Source organism: Anser brachyrhynchus (genome assembly GCF_964034855.1).
Source record: "Anser brachyrhynchus genome assembly, chromosome: 5".
Lineage (NCBI taxonomy): Eukaryota > Metazoa > Chordata > Aves > Anseriformes > Anatidae > Anser > Anser brachyrhynchus.
In genome coordinates, this window is record NC_137699.1 from 29,320,892 (window position 1) to 29,342,084 (window position 21,193).

Genomic DNA, 21,193 nt, shown 5'->3' on the forward strand with positions numbered 1-21,193 from the left:
CCAGAGTGCAACCACAGAGCAGGTCGCTGCTGTGCTTCCCGGAGCCAGCCTGCCAAGAGAAACCCCAATCTAAAGCACGAGGCTCTTCCCCTTCAGCACGGACCTGCAGTCACAATGGCATTTATCCACGGAATACCTGATGTGCCATTTCCTAGCCTGATATTAGTATTAATCCAAATGCTTGAACTAGGGAGAACAGTGCAGGAGCAGAGGGTGCAGAGGGGGAAACAGCTGTGCTGAAAGCTTTTTCGTGCATCCAGGCAAACATCACTGGTTGGAAACCCGAAGGTATTTAGCACTCAGAAATGGAGCTGTGCTCTGACAAGCTGGAGCGTGTGGGTGGAGGTACTGCTTTTGTATCTACCATCTTGTGCTTTTCCTAAAGCACGTCCCCTCGTCACTGCTTTCTCAACAGGAAGGAAGGTGTGGGTGAGGAAGAGGCAGCAGTGTGATCAAAGCCTGTCTGGGTGCTTTTTCTCTGCAGGCCAGCTGCCTGGGTTATGGTTTTGCTTTGGCAAAAGATGATGTTTATTTGATGTAGCTAGTCTAAAAAGGGTATGAAATGATACAGGCCTGCTCCTTACTAAAATCCAACTGCTTCTGAGGCAGGGATTTCTGAAAGGGGCTTCTGCTGTTTGTATGTGTGCGCAGGGGAAGAGAAAAACAAGGACACTGTCTGGATTTCACGCAGAAAGCAAAGCTGTCTGGCCCTTCTGCCCAGCCCTCCCATCATCTCCCTCTGTGCAGAAGACTCCCGGAACAAATACCAGTCCAGATGTGTGTGTGCCTGAAGGCCCTGGTTTAAAAGGAAAAATCCTCCCCCAAAGAGGGGCTCACAGAATTGTTTTGTTCTGCAGTCATTGTGTCACGCTGCAGCAGTGCTGGTTGTGCCTTGCTGCCCCTAAGGGTGGTGCAGCAGGAGGCTTTTGGGAGAGGGGCCTGGTAGCTGCCAGTGTGCTCTTTGAATCAAATAGGTGGTGGTGTTTTTTTCCTATTTTCCTACCCAAGGTGGCAAGCCACTCATAGCCCAGGCTCTTTAGGACATAGGTGAAGTATTCATGAGAAAAGGAACTAACTTGGACTTTTTTTTTCTAGTTTTTCTCTTGGTGTATAATGGGTTTTAAGTCCATTGAGTGCTAGGTAGTGATCTGTCCCCTAGTGAATGCAGGAAGATTTGGAACAACCACTTCCACGGGGAAAAAAGCAAACAGACACCCTAAGTTTAAAAACCAAGCAGACTTTGGCTTGCATGAAAACGCGCATGGGGTGTTCTGTTAGGTATAAGCTGAAGCACCATGTCTGCGGGCCCTGGGAGGCTGATGTGCTGCCTTTGTTGTTGCTCAAGAAGCTGCTAAGAGAGCTGGGCAAATCTGGCTGGTTACCCTGCTGCTCGGCTAAGGACAGCAGTGACACTATTATCTGGTTGGGTCACATTCATGCTTCTCTGAGTACCAGTGACAGCGGTTGGGAGTATGCCCAATAAATTAAAATATCCAGGAACTGGGCTAAGGGAGGGACAAATTGTTTCCTTATTGGCTTACTAAACAACCAGGAGATTAGCAGAGAGGTCAGGTAGTGCCCTGCTGGCAATAACTGAAACTCTGAAAAGAGAGAAAACAATGTCTCTCTTTCTATTAGCAAACACATCTAGAGCCCTTGCTAGCAGAGTCGTTCAGTGACTTCCTGAGGCGAAACTAATGTTCAGTGCCACTCCTGAGCAGGATCCGTGGGCAGGAGGGAATCCTCTGCTAGAATTACCAGACCCTCCGCAAGCCAAAATCAGCATTACTGCTGGTCTCTGGCTTGCACTTCTGGACCTCCATCTGGCTGCCTGCATCAGGCTGTCACGCTTCTATTGTAAAAAAGCATTCTGTAAAAAAAAAAAAAAAAAAAAAAAAAAAGGCTTGTGTTGAATCTAAAAAACAAGTAACTGGAGGGGAAAAAACAAAAAGCTGATGGTGCAGGCCAATTCAGGGCGCTAACTTGGGAGAAACAGTGAACTTAACTGTGTTGTTTTTAGCGTGGTGTTAATTAAACCTGGACCTAAGGTCTGAGATGTGGAAAATGGGCAGTCTCTGCAGAAGGCTTCAACTGCAGCTGGTGTTTCTGATCTCACATTTAACTGTGGCAGGACCTAGGCTGAAGAGGAGTAGAAAAGGAGGATTGCCCTCAAGAGTTCCTTAGAGACCGGGGCTTTTGAAGATCCTTGCCAGAAGTTAGTAATTGCTTTTGCAGTTCCCTCTGTCTTACTGAAGTGATGCAGACATGCAAATTATCCAAGCTGAAAATCAGAGGCCTACATAGCAGCGACAAGTAATTGGAAGTTATCCCTTCTTGTGTTTATTTTGGATGCCTTTCTCGATGTGTTATGTTTCTATAGCTAGTGGCAAGTCCTGCCTGAGAGAATCAAGATGGACAAATTTCGGAGAACCAGAGACTATTGTGGAGAAGCGCTCCTTACCACTGCAGGATTTGATGTGGCAAAATTTGGAAGACAGGCAAAGGCAGAGACTTCAGACCAGGAGGGAACCCATCTCTGTGACAGGAGATAGAGACAAAAAGACACATTTTAAGGGAAGACAACCTTTCTTAAGCTGCTCAATGAAAATCCTACTTGTAGGACAGTCAAGATAGCACAGGAATGTTAGCATAAGTCTTCTAATCCCAGCATGAAGCAAATCACATATCCTCTAGTACAGGGACAATTTTAACTGGGTGCTTCTGTGTTCTCCTTGACAAAGACGTTTGCTCACCAGACTGGACACTTGGGTGCTGGTATGAATCAATCATGACAGGTTTGACCAGACTATCCAGGGGAATATTCATCTTGTTAGGTCAAGAGGGTGTTTTTTGTTTGTAGGATGACTTTGTTTGTAGGATGATTTGTACAGGTCTTACAAGGAGTGGCTGACAGAGCTGGAGGTGTTTAACTTGGAGAAGAGAAGGCTCAGGGGAGACCTTATTGTACTTTACAGTTACCTTAAAGGAGGTTGTAGTGAGGTGGGCATCGGGCTCTTCTCCCAAGCACCAAGTGATAAGATGAGGGGAAATGGCCTCAGGTTGTGCCAGGGGAGGTTTAGTTTGGATATTAGGAGAAATTTTCATTACTGAAAGGGTTGTGCAGCACAGGAGTAGGCTGCCCAGGGCAGTGGTTGAGTCACCATCCCTGGAGATCTTCAAGAAACATGTAAATGTAGAACTTAGTAGTGTGGTTTAGTGGTGGATGTTAGTACTGGGTTAAAGGTTGGACTAGAAGATCTTAGGGTTTTTTTCCAACTTTAATGGTAACATTAGTTAAGTGACATTAATCTTGAAGACGAGGAAAAAGAAGAACAGAGCTTAGTATCTTCCAGTTCTGGTTTTTGTTTGAAAGGCCCAGGGATGCTAACGTACCTGAATAGGGCACATGTTGAGGGGATCCAAGGGAGGAGTTGTCTTCTAGCCTGGGCAGCAGGGCTTCAGGCTGTTTAGTGTCAATGTGGTGGATAACTGAAACATACAGATCTGAAGGCTGGGCAGCAATCTGCCAGCCACCTGTTAAGAACAGTGCTAGCTTCTTGTTGGAGATTATTACGGAATTGGCCTGGTTTTCCCTCAAATTGCTTCCAATAAGCGTTAGCAGGCACTTGTGAGCTTCCTAGGATGCTGCTCTGAGGACTGTCAAACATGCTGGAGCACTTGTGTGGTCAGTGAGGAGTTTACCTGAGGCCTAGTCTTGCTTCCTCTTCAAATTGCTGGAATTCGGGCTTGACTCAGATAACAGCAGCTTTAACTTGTCAAAACTACTCCTATCCTAGCTTTAGTGACCTTTGTGCCTTGCTGTGGAGAAGTATAGGAAACCTACTGTACGTTCAGTGCAAAACATCCCTTTGTTACACAATGTTTTCCCAATCTGTCCACCCACGTAAGGTGAACAATGCAACGGCTTTTTCTCCCTTAGTTACAAACCTACAGTTATGTGCTCTAGCAGATGATTATTAGTATGTCTTGTTCTTTTTTTTCCTTTTCTTTTCTTTTAAGAATGTATTAAATTAAGGAGGATTTGGTTTTCATCTCTATGGGGTCAGACTACTCAGCAAAAAAAGGTGAGTGGCTGAAATACAATTCAAGTGTTTGGTGCAGAAAGAGATATGTAAGACCCCTGCTAGGATCTGAGAGACTTTGTAAAAAAAAGAAACGCAGAGTGCCAAAAAAACCCACAAGATTGTAGTGAGGTATCTGCCTTTGTTACCCTGGTACAGTACTAAATCTGCACAAAACAGGTCAGTACTCGGGAGCCTTTATATTTCTGCGGTAATTATCTGGTCAGATTTAAGAATATTGTATTTTACATTGTGTGTGTAAATGGTTAGTATTGTACTTGTTCCTTTCCACATCAGTCTGATTGTGTGTAGGCTTGGGAGATCTGCTCACCTCTGAATTTCACTCACAGAGATCAGGTGCATCCTCTGTGTTATGAGTATGTAAACCCCTCACTCTGTTATCAAACGAAGTCTTGCATCTGTGGTGTTGTCTGTGACCGTGGTTTGGTTTTGAGTAGCTTTTACATTGTTAGAAATGGTCTGTAGCTCTGCCTCAGAGGGTGCGGGTGTGGTGACACTGCCTGTGGCTACAACAAAAAAAAACCAAACAGTTCCTTGCAGTTTTGTGCTGCATATTGTCAAATTGTTAACTGTTACTCAAAGAACGTAAAAGTACTTAACCCTCCTTTCAAGGAGGGTGGTATTCTTTCGTGTGACCTAGGCACAGAAAAATGGTGCTCACAGATGATTTGGTAGGAAAATGGGTAGAGGTGCATACTGGCTTAATATTTTTTCACTTATCTATTAAAAACCTTGTCTTGCATTTTGGTGGACAATATATTAAACACCTAACATTTTGGAACTGCAGTTGCAGAAACTCCAGTGCATAATTTTATTCTGCCAGTCGGTCTGGAAATGACAGTTTCCTTACCTCTGAACAGAGTTCACCGATGCCCCAAATGTTTAGTCTTCCCATCAGTTAGCTCCTTCCTGTTTTCCAGCAGCCTGTGTTGGCAGGGAACCAGCTCCCTTGGGAGGTGTCATAAACTTCAGTACCTCTTGGAAACTGGGCCGTGGGGAGCAGCGCTCTGCCCTCTTTGCGCACAAGGCTGCAAAGTTCAAAACCACAGTTTCTTTGCATCCTCAGAGCATGATGAATCAGGAAGCTGGGAATAACTGCAAGCCTAGGATGTCAGTAACCTCCTAGGAAATCGATAATTTATGTAACTTGGCTGTATTTCTCTTCGCTGCCTGGCATGTATGTTTGTTTTAAGATGTCTCATAAGCTCTGGGGTACTTCCAAGAACATGTGTTTCAGGGAGGAAGGCGATGAAACTCCTGCATGTTTCTTAGTATTTCAAATACAAGCATATACCTTTGAGAATCTAGGCTGACGCTACTGAGAAGGAGGCATATGTGGTTACAATATCTGTTCTTAACAAAGTGTCAAAAATTCCTTAAGAGGAATTTTTATAACCTTTTGGGAAGCTTCAATGTATCCACCATGTGCCACCCACCTTTGAACACTTGTAAGGAGTAAATCTGTCTGCCCTGGTTTTGCTGTGTCCTTTGAAATCTGCCCAGCCTTAATTGGGCTGAAAAATCCTCTCCATTGTTTAGTTCATGTGCCTCAGAAAGCGTTGGACAGTGTGCCAAATACCCAAACAGTAACGCTAGCCTGGGGCTAGGCCACACAGCAGCATGCCAACATCACTGGAGGTTAAAAGCGAGCAGCCTGTTTGGGAAGCGTGAGCTGGCAGAAGGGCTGGACCGGGCTGCCTGCTCCTGAGCCCTGTACTGAGCCCTCACAGCACGGCTGTGCTCTGAACCGCTCCTCTTCCCGTCTGCCGGCATCCTCCAGCTGCAGGGCCAGGATAAGCCTGTTCTGCTGTCACAGCGAAGGTGGAAACTGTTTGTGATGTTCTTGGGTGCTGTGGTGTCAACCTAAGGGAGAAGAGGGAGGAAAAGGAGGTGACTAATTCCGCAACCTCTTCTTTTAAGAGGAGGACAAGTCAGGAATCAGCTGTTGGAATCAGCTAAAGCTCTGGTTTAGGGGCCTTGCGGAGCGTGTTGTTCCCAGCGTGACCCTCTGTGGCGCCCAAAGGGCCGAGTCTGCTGCAGAAAGGCCCAGTTAACCACATCTCCGTATCTCCTCCCCTGACTAACAAAGGCCTTAAAAGCAGAGGGGCCAGCCTGCTCGGGCTCCTCCGGAAACGGGAAGCTCGTGTGCAAGTGTGGGAAAATTCCTGCTGGAGCAAAGGCGGCGTGTGGGAGGCTCGGGTGGCTCCTGAGCGGTTCCAGATGCCTCCCGTGGCCTAAAGGTGCACGGGGCAGTTGTCCCTGGCTGCTGTGGTAGCGGGAGGGTTTCCCCACAGCTCTCTGGCATTGCCCGGAGAGGTGCTTGTTAAATGGCTGAGGGTATTTCTGGTGCTCAGACGGGTCCTTGCGATTTAGCAGGAAACACCTCTGTCTTGCAGAAGCAGCAGGGCATTTCTGCGTGCCTAAATGTGTAATGAGGCTGCGGCTTCAGCTGATCTGAAGTGTTGGACAGGCTTTAAGCTTTAGCCTCATAAGGTAAAGCGTTAAAACCGTGGTTACGAAATTGGAAATGATTGCAGAAAGAAAAAATAAACACAGAAGAGGCAACAGTTAACACTTATGAGGGACAGGACAGTGGCTTCTCTGAACCTTATTTAGGAATAAATCTCCTCAAGAACAAAGTCTTTTTGAAAGGCTACTTCTTAGACCCCTGTTAACCTTTTCTCTCAAGAAGTAAATTGAATTGCAGTTACAAAGCTGGCAGAACTCATGCCAGAGGGTTATTGGCTTCACTCAGCACTTCATCCTGGGGTTTGCTGGCATTTACAAGGCGCTACCAATGGTGCATTCACATGTGATTAGGTTCAAGGGTCACTCGCGCTGCGGCAGTGTAGCAAATTTTTCCATAGTGAGCAAGTCTCTAAAGTTTTCTTACTCTTCTTAGGTCCTGCACAAAATCCAGTTAACTGAAGTTTGCCCAGTTGGGTTTCCCACCTGCAGGCACAGCCTGCCATTGTGTGCTCCAGGGATTAATGCAGGCCTGGATGACCGTGCTGTGGTAGAACAGGGAGGGTAGGTTGCTTGGTTTTCCATGCCCCAAAATATCTCTGGAGGGATCTTTGATGTATTTTCTTCTGTGAACCTTGAGAAACTGATCTGGATTTAAAGGGAAAAAAACTGGAATTCTCACTCCTTCAGTTAGGTAAATACATAGCATGGGAGTGTATTGGGGCGGTTCTGCAGAGTCACCGAGAGCTGCCAAAGGGGATGAAATCCTAAGCAATGCAAATACCCTGTTTTCAGTGCAGTTTCCTCATTTGTGGTTTGTTGTTTTTATTTGAATGGCAACTGAAAATTCTATGAGAAGTTTTCTCACACTTACTATGTCAGTACCCATTAGGATAAGGGAGATGCAAGATGAAATGTAAAGTGTTTTCAGTACTTCAGACTTCCTGTAGGTAAGCAGAGGGTTGTTTTAGAAATATGTTTGTTAGTTGTTTTTTTTTTTTTTTTCAAATAGGCTAGAATATGTGGTCCTGCTGCAGCGAAGCTCTGTTCTCATACTGTTGTGGTATATCTGTATAAAATAGCTAAAATAAGGGATCTTATGAGTTTCCAGGGTACATTTTGGGGCAGTTCTGTATCTTGACATTGTATCCCTAGCACAATGGAGTGCTTGCATCCTTCATTCATTTCAGTAGGAGGAGGTCTTGCCCTTTTTCCCCATCAGGCTTGGAAGGCTAATTGGGAAGCCTGGCTGTTAGCTTCTCCCCTCAGTCACTAGTGAAACAGCTGTGGGGAAAAGATAGCATCAAGGATTTTCTGGGCCTCTCTTGTACAGAATCCCAGTTGTAGCAAACTCATACATCACTGTACAAAAATATCACCAGTTTGATGCCTGCCAGCTAGACTGTACAACCAGGATAACAAGCAGTACTTAGCAATCACAAAAGACATGTTGGAGGTAAAACTGAGCAGTGTTCTCTGCTGCTGTGTAACAATCCTTGGTTTTGGTAGTTTCTTCTCAATATAGAGAGCCTTCATAGGTGGAAGCTTGCCTGTGTGACACATCCGTTGTGCAGCAGATTTCTTCCTCTGAGATAACCTCTGTGATGCTTTCTCTTTTTCCAGATTGTCCCCAGCCACCACAACCTGAGAATGGAGGCTACAAATGCCACCCTAGTCCCTGCAACAACCCTCTGACTTCGGGCAGTGTCATAGAGTACCTGTGTGTTGAAGGCTACATGCTGAAAGGAGACTACAAGTACCTGACCTGTAAGAATGGAGAGTGGAACCCCGCCATGGAAGTTAGCTGCAGACTCAGCCCGGGTGAGTACTCGCTCAGTCCAGTGGGACGGTCAGAGTTGCTCTTATATTGGCTTTTCAGATTCTCCCTAGATAGTCGGTGTTGTGCTGAGGCAGTCCGTACAGCTGCACTCATTGCTCCAGCAGTTCCATGAATGTAACTCACAATTACAGCCCTTTATTGAAAATGCGCCTTCTATAACAGCCCATCAAATGCAAGCTCAGAGTCGGTCATGCAAGGAGACATCCCACGGGAAGGAGTGTAAAGGAGGCAACGTGTTACTGAGGTGGAGTCTCTTTGGCAGCTCTCATCCCAGAAGCGGGGCAGGTCCTAAAACTGAAGCATTTTCCATGCTGTCCCTCTTCGCCTCTGATGGATTTGACAGTACCCTCCTGTCCGCATATGTGAGAGTATGTAGAGCTGATGCCCTGCTTTGCAAACAAGTTAACTAACTGTTGGCCTCCTGTGGCAGAGCTTCGTGGTGCTGCTTTGCACTGTACTGGCAGGAAAGGACATTGCTGACAAATGATTTCTGCTTCTCTCCATATGGAAGTGCACAGCTTTTGTTTTGTGGGTCTCTCCCAGCTGAACAGGAATTCCTTCATCAAAGCAGGAAAGTAAAAAGATTTGCAGGAAAATGTTCATAATACAGCTCTTAGTTGCCAGCTGTTCTTCTGCTTTTAAAAGCATGTGTACTGGATAAAAGGAGAAGGCCCTCCCCTCTTCAATTTTGGCCGGCTGGTAGAGTTCTAAAGCTCATCCTGAGACAGCAAGATGTGTGCTCCGGGATTTTGTCTTGTAATCCCTAAAGCAAAATTTGTTAGCCTAATCAGGAGGAAACAAGCATCATCTTCAGGCCCCTTGTGGAGCTCACTGCATATCTGTGAACTCTGGAACATTGTGTCCTGTCCCAAACACGCTGTCATCTTGGTGTCTCTGTCACAGCCACTCCAATAGCCCCTTCCTGTGATCTACAAGGAGGGGGAACTGGGAGTTCACCTGGCAGCAACTAGATCCCAAAGAGGCTTTTTGAATTCACCATAGGCTTCCTTTCTATAGTGGTCCCCCTTCCCCTTGCTGCACCCAGGCGGCAGAAGAAAGCTTTGCAAGTCAAGCTCCCTGGATGGCATTCCTGCATAGTAGCACTTGGTTTACATCAGGGCTAAGGGAGTTGTGTTGTGATGAGCAGCAGTCCCTCAGATTTCTTTACCGTCCTGTAGGGTTGGTGGCCTTGTAAAAAAAATACAGGGCTTCAAAAGCCTGGCCAAGTGAAAAAGCTATTGTTCTGACAGCACAGTCTTTGCAACAACTGTTTGGGGTCAGAGTCAGCTGAGGTTTAACTAGCAGGTCTCTTTCACAGAGCAAAAAGGAGGAGGAGGGCAACTGTAGAGAGAAGAGTGATAGGTCTTTAAGTGATTGGTAATGGGTAACATCCCACTTGTTCTGGAAGGAGTAAATGAAATCCCAAGCAGTTATCAAATGTTTTGTGTAGCTCTGAGCACATCAGTCCCATAGCCTTTCAGCAGTTTCTTTTATGAGTTAGCGAGCATCTTGCTGGAAACTGAGAAGGTGGATGTGCTGAAGCGTACCCTGCATGGTGAGCAGTTTTACAGCATTGTGTACTGATACTGAAAATAGAGCACCCCTATCTGCTTACCCTCTTCCCTGCCAGTGTACTCAAAGTGCCCTGAGTAACCATGAAAATGGAAATCCTTACTCAGCCCTATTTACCAGAGGGAAAAATGTACATTAGACATTTTTTCCTGGGGCTGGTTCAAGCTAATTTTGAACCTGTTTTCCAGAAGTTTTTCAGAACAACTAAACCAATAAGTTTAACCCGCAAAAGAAGATGCAGAAAATGCAGACTTCTTTCAGTTTACATGCCTGTTTTGGGTACAGATTTCAGGCTGCAGGCTTAAAAACAGTGGTCCTCTAGCTTTTTCTTCTTTTGTTCGCACGTTCTTTTTCCCCTTCATCTTTACTTGCAGGTTTGTCCCTGCATCCCACTGCAGTTTGAGAGCAGCGCTCCTGGAGAATGTGATGAATGCAGCAAAAAGGAATTGAGGAATTGCGTAGATGGGAATGTCCTGAATGTGGAAAGGACAGTAGTATATGCTGATGGGGAGGTGAAGTGTGTAGAGATCTCTACCAAAGACAAAAGTTAAGGACAGAGATGACACATCCAGAGGCAGTTATGTGCTCCAGGGAGGTGAAAGGGCTAGTGTAATGTTCTAGGCATGATGCGAACACTCAGCAACACGAGCTCCAGGCCCTTCTCTGTCTGCTCCCAACTTATTCACGTCTTGCAATGGACCTCTAAAAGACAAAATGGTTCTAGTACAGTCATACAGTACAGCTGAAAAGGGGTAGGAAGAGGTAATGTGGACAGGGTATGTGTATCTAACACTGAAAACTCAGCATCCTGAAGCAACACGTCCCTTCCCTCTCAGTTTCCTGGGGTGTGTGTCTATGTGAGAAAAAAACTGTGTCTTAATGCCAGGCCAGGTGACTTCCACCCCATTCTTTCAGGGGACTGTTCCGTTAGCCAAGAAAACCCATTTTCTGGAACTTTTCCTATTGTTTGGCCTAGTAGAATAGCCTGCTTATTGTGCTAGACAATTACTTGCATCGCTGGTGACATCAGGACATTTTTTAGCTATTGCTCAGACAGATTTAAATATGACATGACCCTTAACATAACCTCCTCTCTCTCTGTCCCCATGGCCTCCTTGCATTGCTTTTCTCTGTGTTTACCCTATGTTTTTCCAGAAGACCCTTATGTTGTGCATGCTTAATGTTCCCTTTACAGCTGATGGAGAGGGGTCTGCTTAAGCTCTGAACTGTCCTTTGTAGGAGAGAACTGTTCTGCCTTGACTGCAGAGGAAACTTGGGCTCCTCACATGTGCACCCATGTGTAACTCTTGAGAGAAGGCAACACAAATGTTCCAACAACTTCCCTATGGCAATGATTTAAGGGAGTGGATCATTTTACCTTGTATTCCTCTTGCTTTTGTAGAAAAGGACTCCCCGCCAACAATCGGAGTACCCACGCTATCCATAGTAGCCTCCACAGCAAGCTCTGTCGCCCTGATTCTTCTCTTAGTTGTGCTGTTTGTTTTGCTGCAGCCGAAGCTGAAGTCGTTCCATCACAGCAGGTAAGTGTAGCTGGGCTCAGAGGCATCCTGCTTCTTTGCAGCAGAAACCCATTAAGGTACTTCGTTTAGGCCTTCAAAAAAACAAACGAAAAAACAACCTTGGGGTTGTTTTGTGGCTTTCTCAGAGCTCATATATCCTTGTATCATCGTGAGCCAAGCTCTAGTTTTATTTGCTACATCTTCCCATCTCCAAACAGCCCTGTGAGTCAGTGGGATAAGGGGCAATTCCCACAAGAGGCTATTTTTTATAGTGTCAGAAGGCTCATCAACTAAGCTAGAGTCTACATTTAGATTATAAAGGGCAGGGTGGTGAGAAGGACTGGGGACAGTACAGTTTAATTTCCAGGAAAGAGGAGGCAGTGTTCCTGTGTCATATTTAAGCCATTGGCCTAATAAACTCAGAGCTACGTGGCTATGACATCTTTCTCTTTACTTGCTGATTTGAGCTACCTGTCTGTGCATTTCCGGTTAGAAGGCAGAGGACTCTCGGTTTTACAAAGTTTGGTCTTGCTGCCTCCCTTCTGACTTGCCATAAACACAGTGCCTGTGTGCGAAGGTCCTGCCCCACACTGCTGTGTTCCTCACCTTGGTGGCACCTCTGCCCCGTGGTTCAGCAGTAGCCTGAAACAGTGGTCTGCGACACCCACCTGCGAACACTGTTCTACCATGCCACCTAATGAGTGGTTTCCTTGCTCTTGTTCCTTGGCCTTGAATGTTAAAAGTTATGAAGCCCTCTAGTTTGTCTGTAGATCCATCTCCAGCCTCTTCTGGCCTTGGATAACCACCAAAGTAAGTGCCCAGGTATATGTGCTTCTCCCCCAGTCTGTCTCTGAGATCGTCTGGTCCTGAATTCTGCCAGTATTGATGATTAGGTACACGTGCAAATCCCGTATGGTTCCCTGTTGGGGGAGGAGAATTCTCCTGGCCTAGGTTTGTGGATGAGAGAAGGGACCCCGCTGTAACATCGCTGTCAGCTGAGGTCAAAAAAGTCACTGTTGGGCTCCTCCTGAATGAACTGCTAATGCTCTTAAATAAGAGATGTGGCTGTCCAGCAGCAGGAAGGTTCAAATTCAGTCTCAGGACTCTGGCCCATCAGCCTAGGTTGATTCACACGGTGACAATTTAAGAGCTGTCAGCTCTTAAACCCTTGCCAGCAGTTATCTCACCAGCAGCATAGGTGGTAGAACAGACAGTGCTTGGTGTTTCAGAATAGAGCAGTGTAACAAACTGAAATCAACTGCGGTCAGAGTTCTCTACCTACAAGCAGAGGCTCTGAGTCAGATCTTTGTCAGATTTAGCTGTTGAGGCAGGAGGCATTATAACCTCTTCAGCTCTTGCCATTAAATCCGTCAGGCACTGTGAATTACAGTCCCTGATTGTGTTTATGGCAATTGGCAGTAGAACTTGTTTAACCTCAGTAAACCACCATTCATGTTTGTCCATTCTCCCCTAAAAAAGTCAGTGGTGAGCATTAGAGTTCTGCTGTGGCAGAGGTGGGAGGTTATTCTTGGTAACATACATATAAAATATAAATGTTCAACTTGCTTTTTTTTTTTCCCCTTTTGTCTCCTTTTATTTTTTGAGGCGAGACCAAGGAGTGTCTGGGGACCAGGTCTCTATCATGGTGGATGGTGTCCAAGTGGCTTTGCCATCGTACGAAGAAGCAGTGTATGGCAGCACAGGGAACTGCATTCCACCCTCGGACTCCCGGGTGCAGATTGTGCTGTCCGAAGGAGCTGGGCAGAACGGAGCCAGAGAGATGCAGCAGCAGGACCAAGGGGCTCGCAATGGCCTTGACAGAGAAGATGAGGCCCCCGGACACTCTGGACTGTGTGAAGCCAGTGGCTCTCAGCGCTCTGAAACTGTTCTTGTGCATCAGGCTGCTACCTCTTCCTGGGTAGCTGGCATGGCTAGCAGTAGGCCTGTACAGAAAGAACTCCAGGATTCAGAAAGCAGCGACATACAGAGCCTTTTATCACTCACTTCCTCTGAGGAATACACAGATGGTATGTGGCTTGGGCAAGGAGCGCTGTATGAGACCTTTTTAAGAGTAGGTTCTGCAACGTGACCACATAGCATGAAAACAGCAAGAAATACCCATATGTACATGTCTGGCACCAGAGGAGCTTTGGAAACAGTCTCTGTGGCATGTTTCGCAACATAAATGTGCGAGCAGTAGTTAATACCGTCTTCTGAAGTATGTGGCTTTGAGGGGAGCCCAGGGCAGTCTGAAAAGACTGTTGGTGTTCTGCTGCTCATTCTTGTCTCAGCAAAGGATTTGCAGAGAAATGCCAGCCTCCAGCATTGTGGAGGCCTTTGCATACTGTGCGAAGGCAGTAAAAGAGCTGCATTTGTGGAAAAACAAGTTGGTGAAAGTGGGAGGATATGCCTGAAATACAAACCCCTTGTGATGTTTAGGCTTCTTCATTTTTAGATTACCTTAGCAAGCAGCTTACTGCCACAGTGCAGATGGTGCTGCAGCCCTGGCATGTGAGAAAACGTAAAAGGGGTGTGCTTAGTACAGGGCAGAGGTGCTGCTCTGTTTAATGGCCTGTGTATCTTGCATTCTTGACTTTTGTTCTGCCCCAAAGGAGTTGCTTTACAATGATGTGAAGATGCAGTGTAAGATTGTTTCTGCAGAGACTGCTGTGTCTTTAGGCAAAAAAATGTAGCTGGCTTGTAGATAGCTCAGGGCAGAACTTTTTTCTGTGCTGTCAAGCCCTCCAGCCTTACTAGTGCCACCCAGAAGCCTTGCAGTAAAAATAGTTAAAGGGGATTTCCACTGAAGGGCGGAAGTGGCAACGTGTCCTGAGATGGGCATTAAACCTCCAGTAAGCAAACAGTGGAAACCCAAAAGTGGCACTTACCAAATAAAAAAAAAAAAAAACAAAAACCACAGTGTAGAAATTAGAGGGTGTTGCCTCTGCACTGTGTCATTTTTATCATGGCCTGGAAATAAATATTGCCTCTGATGTAAGTTGTACAGATAGCCCCAAGTAGCAGGAGGCCATAAGACTTGTGCTTACAGCTCAAAGATGAGGAAGCTGCAGCTGCTGGAGGAGATTGCATTTCTTCAGGTCAGATAAGGCCAGGTGTGATCCACGTATCCCCAGCCATCCCTGACACAGCAAGAAGATTCTCGTCTCAGACGTTTTGAGAAGCTAAGAGGTTGGTGAGGTGATGAGAAAGAAGAAAGGGAAGTTATTACCCTCTCCTACGCAATATCGAGGCTTTATGGGAATACTTTTTCTTCTTGTGGGACTCCCAGTTCAAGAGGAATGTGGAGAAACTGAACAGGCTCCGTTGGAGGCCTGCCAAGATAGGCAGGGGCCTGGGAGGGAGCTGGGCTTAATCTGGTGAAACACAAAGAGTAACTTGACAGATTCAGATTGGGCATTAGGAAAATATTTCCTGCTAGGAGGGTAATGCAGGACTAGACAGCCAGGCAGAGAGGTGATGGAGTGTCCCTTCTTGGAGACTTTCAAAGCTGGAGGTGGTGGTGGTCCTGCTTGCAGAGGCAGATTGGACCAGAGCCCGGCAGAGGTCCCCTCTGCTGTGCTACGGTGACAGGAGGAACACTGCATTATCACGTAGTGAAAATGGGAGCCTGTCTTGCTATCAGCGGTAGATTTTGGTGTGTGTTGAATGACAAAAGTTTGACATTTTCTTTTTTTTCTTTCCCCACCATTCAGATATTCCCTTGTTGAAGGAAGCATGAGGCCTGCTGTGTTTGCCTAGCCTTCTCCCTCTTGGATTTCTTCCTCCTCCCTTCCCCCTGCCTTCGGGACAGAAGCACTCTGTGCAGCCTTCCCCATCCTCGCGAGCTGTGCCCTGGATACCTCCAAGCAGAGACGCCCTCAGCTGAAGATCCAAAGGATGTCACCAGGTTGCCTCCTGGATGCACCAGTGGGGCTGGTGCAGTGCTGGCTTCCCCATTCCGTCTGCATCAGGGGCTCAAGGAACGTAGTGGATTTGAGCTCTCCTCTCCTTTTTCCCAGCCAGATGTTTGACAGCAGTCTCTGAAAAGAGCTGCTCTTTTCTTGTGCCTTTCTCCTCCTCACACCGGCTTGTTGCAGCTTATCAGCCTCTCTAGCCCTCCTGCTGCCCAGAGAGGGCTCAAACCGCTTGCTCACTGGGTGCAGACAGTTTATATATAGGTATATATGTTATATGCTCTTCTTCCAGCATCCTCTCTGTAATAGGGCAGGACAACATGCCTCACTGGGACTGACGCTGGGCTTGGGAGGGATTCTAGTTAAGAGGCAGCTTGTAACGCCTAGAAGTGTCTCAGATGAGATGGGCCATGAGGCAACTTGGCTGTGCAATAACAGTTGAGAATTGCTAGAGCACCGAAGGCTGAGAAGTCCAACGTGTAGGAATGCCCTCTGCCCTCTTCTCAGCAAACACCTCTGCAAGAGTCTGCTCCTGAAAATCACTTCTGTCTCTTCTACCTGTGTAGCCCACCTGGTTATGCTGTGTTTCTGGAAGCTGGGACTGGGACTGTACTGTTGAAAAAAAAAAAAAGCCCTTTCATCTTTGTCCTGTGCCAGAGTAGCTCTGATGTTAAGATTGTTGGGAGAGCCTTGGAGAAAGGACAGTGGTTAGCACGGTCCAGAAAGCTTGGAGGATCTGACTTTCTGTGAGCTGGTTGCATTCACTTAGGCATCAGGACTGGAACCAAATTTGTGGCCCCGCTCTTCTGAATAAACCCATTTCCAATTGGCTTTCCCACTTAAGGTTGTTCTGCACTAATGCTTAGGTTCCTTTGGTCGGATCTGCAGGCAGAGGTATCGCTTTCAGATGTGAGCTGGAGGCAGTTCACGTGTTTGCAGCTGCAGAGAGAAAAATGCCCATAGGTGGTGAGCGCTTTGTGCCACTGGTGCAATCCCACATTACCTTCCCAGTCACGCCAGGTACTTTGTTCCTCGAATCCTGGGTAACTGCCACCCGAGAGGCTAATGTGTCTTCCTAGCTCCATATAGCAAGAGTCTGCTGTTTTGCCCTAATGGGCTTCAGTGGGCCTACAGAGAAGGGCTTCTTTGTTGTGTGGCTGGGGCACAGCCGCATCTACAAAGTCTCTTCCGAATACAACACAGCTGCCCGTTGCTGCAAGGGAACTTTGGCTGCATTGACAGTAGTGCCCAGGGACACCACAGCTTAATCCTGAACGTAAACTTTAAAGGTTGCTCTAAGTTCTTGCAGCAGGGAAAGCAAAATACAAATATACATACACCTCTGCCCCCCACAGTTACCTGCCAGAATACCCTGGTGGCTGTTACAAGGACTTCGTTTTTGCAGGAAGCCAAGTTCATCTCGGGTGGGTGATACAATCACAAAAGCATGGAAGTTGTAGGGATCTTCAGAGGGGTGCTCAGGAAACTGGGTTCCACAGAATTGGTTTCAGCCAGAAGAGTTGGCTTCTTAAAGGCAGGTACTTTGTCATAACTGTCTCGAAGCAACCAGGAGAGTGCCCTGTGAGAAGCTGCTAAATTTTTCATTTGAGTCGAAGGAGCAAAATGTCATGGCCTTACACATCATGTGGTAACTTACAGGTAAATAGGGATGCTCCCTTTGCTGCTTTGCTTTTGTTTTGTGACCCTTACTATCCTCATCCTCGTTGCTCCACAAATATGTTGGCAGAGCACTTGGTAAAAGTGACACAACACCTTTAAAAGAAAAGAATGATCACTGCGGCTCAGCCCCAGTTCCTGGAAATGGGGACTGGCCGTAGTGTCCAGCCATGCACCTGCTGCTCCTGTTCCTGATGAGCTGTTTAATCCTAGGACAGCTGGGACAGCATGTGCGTGTGGATGGAGGACTATTTTCCCCATCCCTATTTAGAGGGATATTAATAATTTAAAAATGCAGTGTTTTAAGCTTCCTTCCCTGTTGCTCACGTTATCTTGCATTAACACAAGAATTTGGCAAATCCGGTTTGGGTATTTTTTTGTTCAGTTGGGGTGTTGAAAATCCCGTGTTGTTTTACAATGGGCTGTTGTGTTTTAACTTCAAGCACTGTGGAGGGCGAATGTTTACACATCTATTATTGGAATTTTAGAAAGCGAGCGTGGGAATGTTCCTATTTAGTTTTTAACTCCTACCTTAAAAATGTTCTGAGCTTGAGCAAATTGTCGTATTCACTGGTTTTATCAGGGCATGTGGAGAGACTGAGCGAGTGTGCAAGGCTGAGGGAAAAGAGTATGGGACTTCTTTTCCTGCTACCTAACCAGCTCCAAGTAGGACTTGCTTTTTATGTATTTAAGGTCCTGCCTCCTGAAACTGACCCTGAGCAATCAAGGTGTAAAAGTCAGGGACGTGCTGTCTGCCTGCAGGGAGCCGTCCTTTACCCCAGTGCCACGTTGGTGAAAGAATCCCTTAAGGAAGCTGGAAGCTGATCCCAGGCCTGACCTTGCCCTGGACGAGTGCCTGTTCTGCTAGCAGAAAGCATGCACTGTGTGGTCCTGCCTCCGCTCTCTGCTGTAGGAAAGTAAGCAGCTGCCAGGTGGGGAGAAAAAAATCGGTTTGGGTGGGGAAGGGAAGGCAGCTGCACAGAAGAGGGAGCACTTTAATTTTGTTTCGCTTACAGAAATTATGGGAAAATGCTTCACTAAGAGGAAAAAAAAAATGTGGAGGTGGAGGGAAGCATGCAAGCATCGGTCTTGTGATCAGGCATAAATAGTCAGCTTCTGTTGGCTTGTAAGAGGGTGAAACAGCAGCTCCCAGGCCGGGCTGCCTGCCGTGCTGGTAACCCCAGCTGGCTCTGCCAGTGCTTGCAGAAGAGCCCTGGCCTCTGCAGCCACGTCTGCAACAACGGCCCGAGAACCCCTGCAAGCCAGAGCATGGAAAGGGCTGTGAGGTTATTGCATTCAGCTTTCGAGTTTACTTCCTTACGAGATAAGGTAGAGCGGCTGGGAGGGGAAGCTAAGACTTAGTTGTCTGCCTGATACCTTTTTTCAAAGAGGAGTGAGGACTCGCTTTATTTACTGATTAACAAGTGATTGCTGCTCGGGTTTGCTTTTATTCTGCGGAGGCTGGAGGATTGGCAAGTCCTCAGGGCAGAGGCTTAGGAAGAAGAACTAAATTGCACAGTCCTGCCTTTACTTATTTATTGCGGGAGCAAGGACCTAGACTTAGAGATCCCTCACCCTGAGCTCTGCCCCCCCAGGAGCGTTCCTCGCCTCTGAGCAGCGTGAGCCCCGTGGGCAGGTGTCGTAGGTAGGTGCAGCCTGGATCTTCTTGAGGCGGATGGGGAGCGCAGGGGCTTAGCCTTGCAAGGTGTCAGCTGGTGGGTGATTTGCTTTTTGTTGTTCTTTTGTTTGTTTACTGCTGGGGCCGCAGCCCCCTTACCTGCTTTCCCACCTATGCCTGACAAAAAGAATTCCAAGTGAGGCATTTTTCTTACTTAGCACTCCCAACGTGATCATTTCATCTTCTGTCACTCGTGCGGGATCTTGTGAAATTCAAGAACATTAAAATGATTTGATTACATTGGAAGAATTAAAATAGCACTTATTTGTAAAGGTTTTTTCATTTTTGGAGTCCGATATTTTAAAAAATTAAAAGGGCATTTCAGAAGTTCAAAGTACTATGTGCAATAGAAAAACCTCCTTGCTCTTTCAGTTTAATTTTTTTTGGATAAAAAATAAAAATGCAGCCTACTGCAGTGTTTCCAGCCCAAGTACTGGACTGCTCTGAGAGAACCAGAAAGTGAAGCTGACAGTAGCCCATGGGGAAAAGCATCATGAAGCTCAGGTCAGATGATGGGCTGGCTCGGGTTGTGCCAGAGCCTCCTGCCACCTCGAAGTGGGTCAGCAGCGCTGGTGAGAGATGTTTTCATGTGCTCTGGTTTTAATTAGTTTGCAAAGTTTAAGAGAAAAAAAAAAGACACTAGGAGGAGAGACATTCTGCAGCATGCAAGCCTGTGGAGTTGTTGCTGAGTTAAAACTTGATGAATTTGGGAGGGAGAGGGGCTTAGTGCGTTTCTGTCCTTTTGTAACCACCAGGGAGCTTGCTGTGCAGAACGTTTGCTTTGCAAGCATGCTGCATGTTCACCCATAGCACATCTCTCCTGAGGTTTCCCTTTAGCCTTTCAGCACCAGCACAGTGATTTTTTTTTTAATGCTTCTGGAGCCTTTATTTGGCCTTTCAGCACGCAGAAGTCGGCTGTGGTAGGAATAATAGGCTGTTTCACTTCTCATGGGAGGGAAACATAAGTTGCTCCCAGAGGTGGGTGACATGGGACAGTACTGAGGGCTGGAGCTGTGAGGGGGTGACAGGCTCAGCCACTGGAAATAATCTGGGATGGTCAAGCAATTTGCAGTACAGAAAAGGGAACACAAGAAAAGAAGGGGTGCGGGGTGAGGAGGAGCTGTGACTACAAGGAGGGATGCTGCAGCCTAACGAGAGCCAATGCCTTCATGACCAGGTTTTAAGGAAGCTTGTGCTTTTTCTAGATGTAGGAGGTACCAGCAGGCTTGCTGTATAAAAATGTTACTGTACAGCTAGATTCAAACTGAAATCTCCTTGCTGACCTTCTTAGAGCATATTTGCAAAACCTGGTTTTACTGTTCTGGTAGCAGTTGTTTTACAAAATCTGCCTTTTTACTCTCTCCAGATTATCTAATTAAATCAATTTCACTTTCTGGTTTCTGTATATAAATGCAATAAATCCCATCTATTTTCCACATCTGCCTCACCCCAGCCTCAGCCTTTCAATCCTTCCCAGGGAACCACATATTGAACTTGTTCTTTGTGAAAACCTTTGCTTGCAGAAAACGTTTATTCTCTATGAAATGCTTTGAAAGTGCAGAGAGGTTTCCTAGAGCTGGCTTCATTTTAATGCGTATTTTTATACAGGAAATAAGCCCTCTTCCAGTCCTTCATCCCCTCCTACACCAGGACAGAGCACGACATTTCCCACACTTCAGGGCCCTGTGTTCAGCACTGCTTCCAAACTCAACCCGCTGCAGGTTATGTACGGATCTATACGCCCGCCGGAGTGGGCTCTCCTGATGCTTTTGCATTTGCTTTCTGTAGGCTGTGCTTTTGCTTCTGTCCTGGGGTAAGCAAGGACAGAGGCAACTGAGCTGTGCTGGAAAATGTTTTAGTTCTGGTTCTCAACTTTGCTTCATTCAAAAAGAAAACAAAGCTAAGTTGTCTGTGAGGCAGACATCCTGTGATGCAGTGGGTAGACTGCTGGTAGTTGCTGATGCAAATGCAAGGGGAGCTTGATTGCCTTTGGTGCATTAATCTTTTCTTCTTTCCTGTATGTGGTTTGTTTTTTTTTTTATCTGAATTGCACCACTATGGAATTATTTGCGGAATGGTACTCCATATGTATGTGGGATTTAAAATCAGAACCATAATTGATGGTGTGCAGGATGTCACTCAATCAGTTTTATTTTGCTTTATTTTATATATATTTTCTGGTATCCTGTACATTGCAGTGGGTGTGAAGATAGTATTTTAATATTTGTACAAAGTTTAATTTAATTGTTCTATGTATATAACTGCATTTCTAAATTAAAAAAAAAAGTTCTTTTGAAGTGAAGCTGTAATCTTTGTGTATTTTTTGAACTGGCCTTACGGACTGGAGATCCAGCAGCGCTCGGTCAGTGATTGAGAGGACACGGCACCATGGCTTGGCTCTCCCCTAGCAGAAATGCCTGCAC

The 21,193-nt window shown here is 46.4% G+C and overlaps 1 protein-coding gene across 9 annotated transcripts in view; it reads left to right on the plus strand.

The window, feature by feature from the left end:
• The window catches only part of SUSD6 (sushi domain containing 6), an 81,759-nt gene extending 60,687 nt beyond the window's left edge, over positions 1-21,072 (plus strand). For all 9 annotated transcript variants that reach the window (XM_080595444.1, XM_080595448.1, XM_080595446.1 and 6 more), the window contains 4 exons: positions 8,193-8,390; positions 11,384-11,522; positions 13,107-13,528; positions 15,215-21,072. In XM_080595444.1, coding sequence (XP_080451570.1) covers positions 8,193-8,390; positions 11,384-11,522; positions 13,107-13,528; positions 15,215-15,240 — 785 coding nt within the window. In that variant the 3' untranslated portion in view covers positions 15,241-21,072. The remainder of the gene's footprint in view (positions 1-8,192; positions 8,391-11,383; positions 11,523-13,106; positions 13,529-15,214) is intronic.
• Positions 21,073-21,193: the final 121 nt, after the last annotated feature.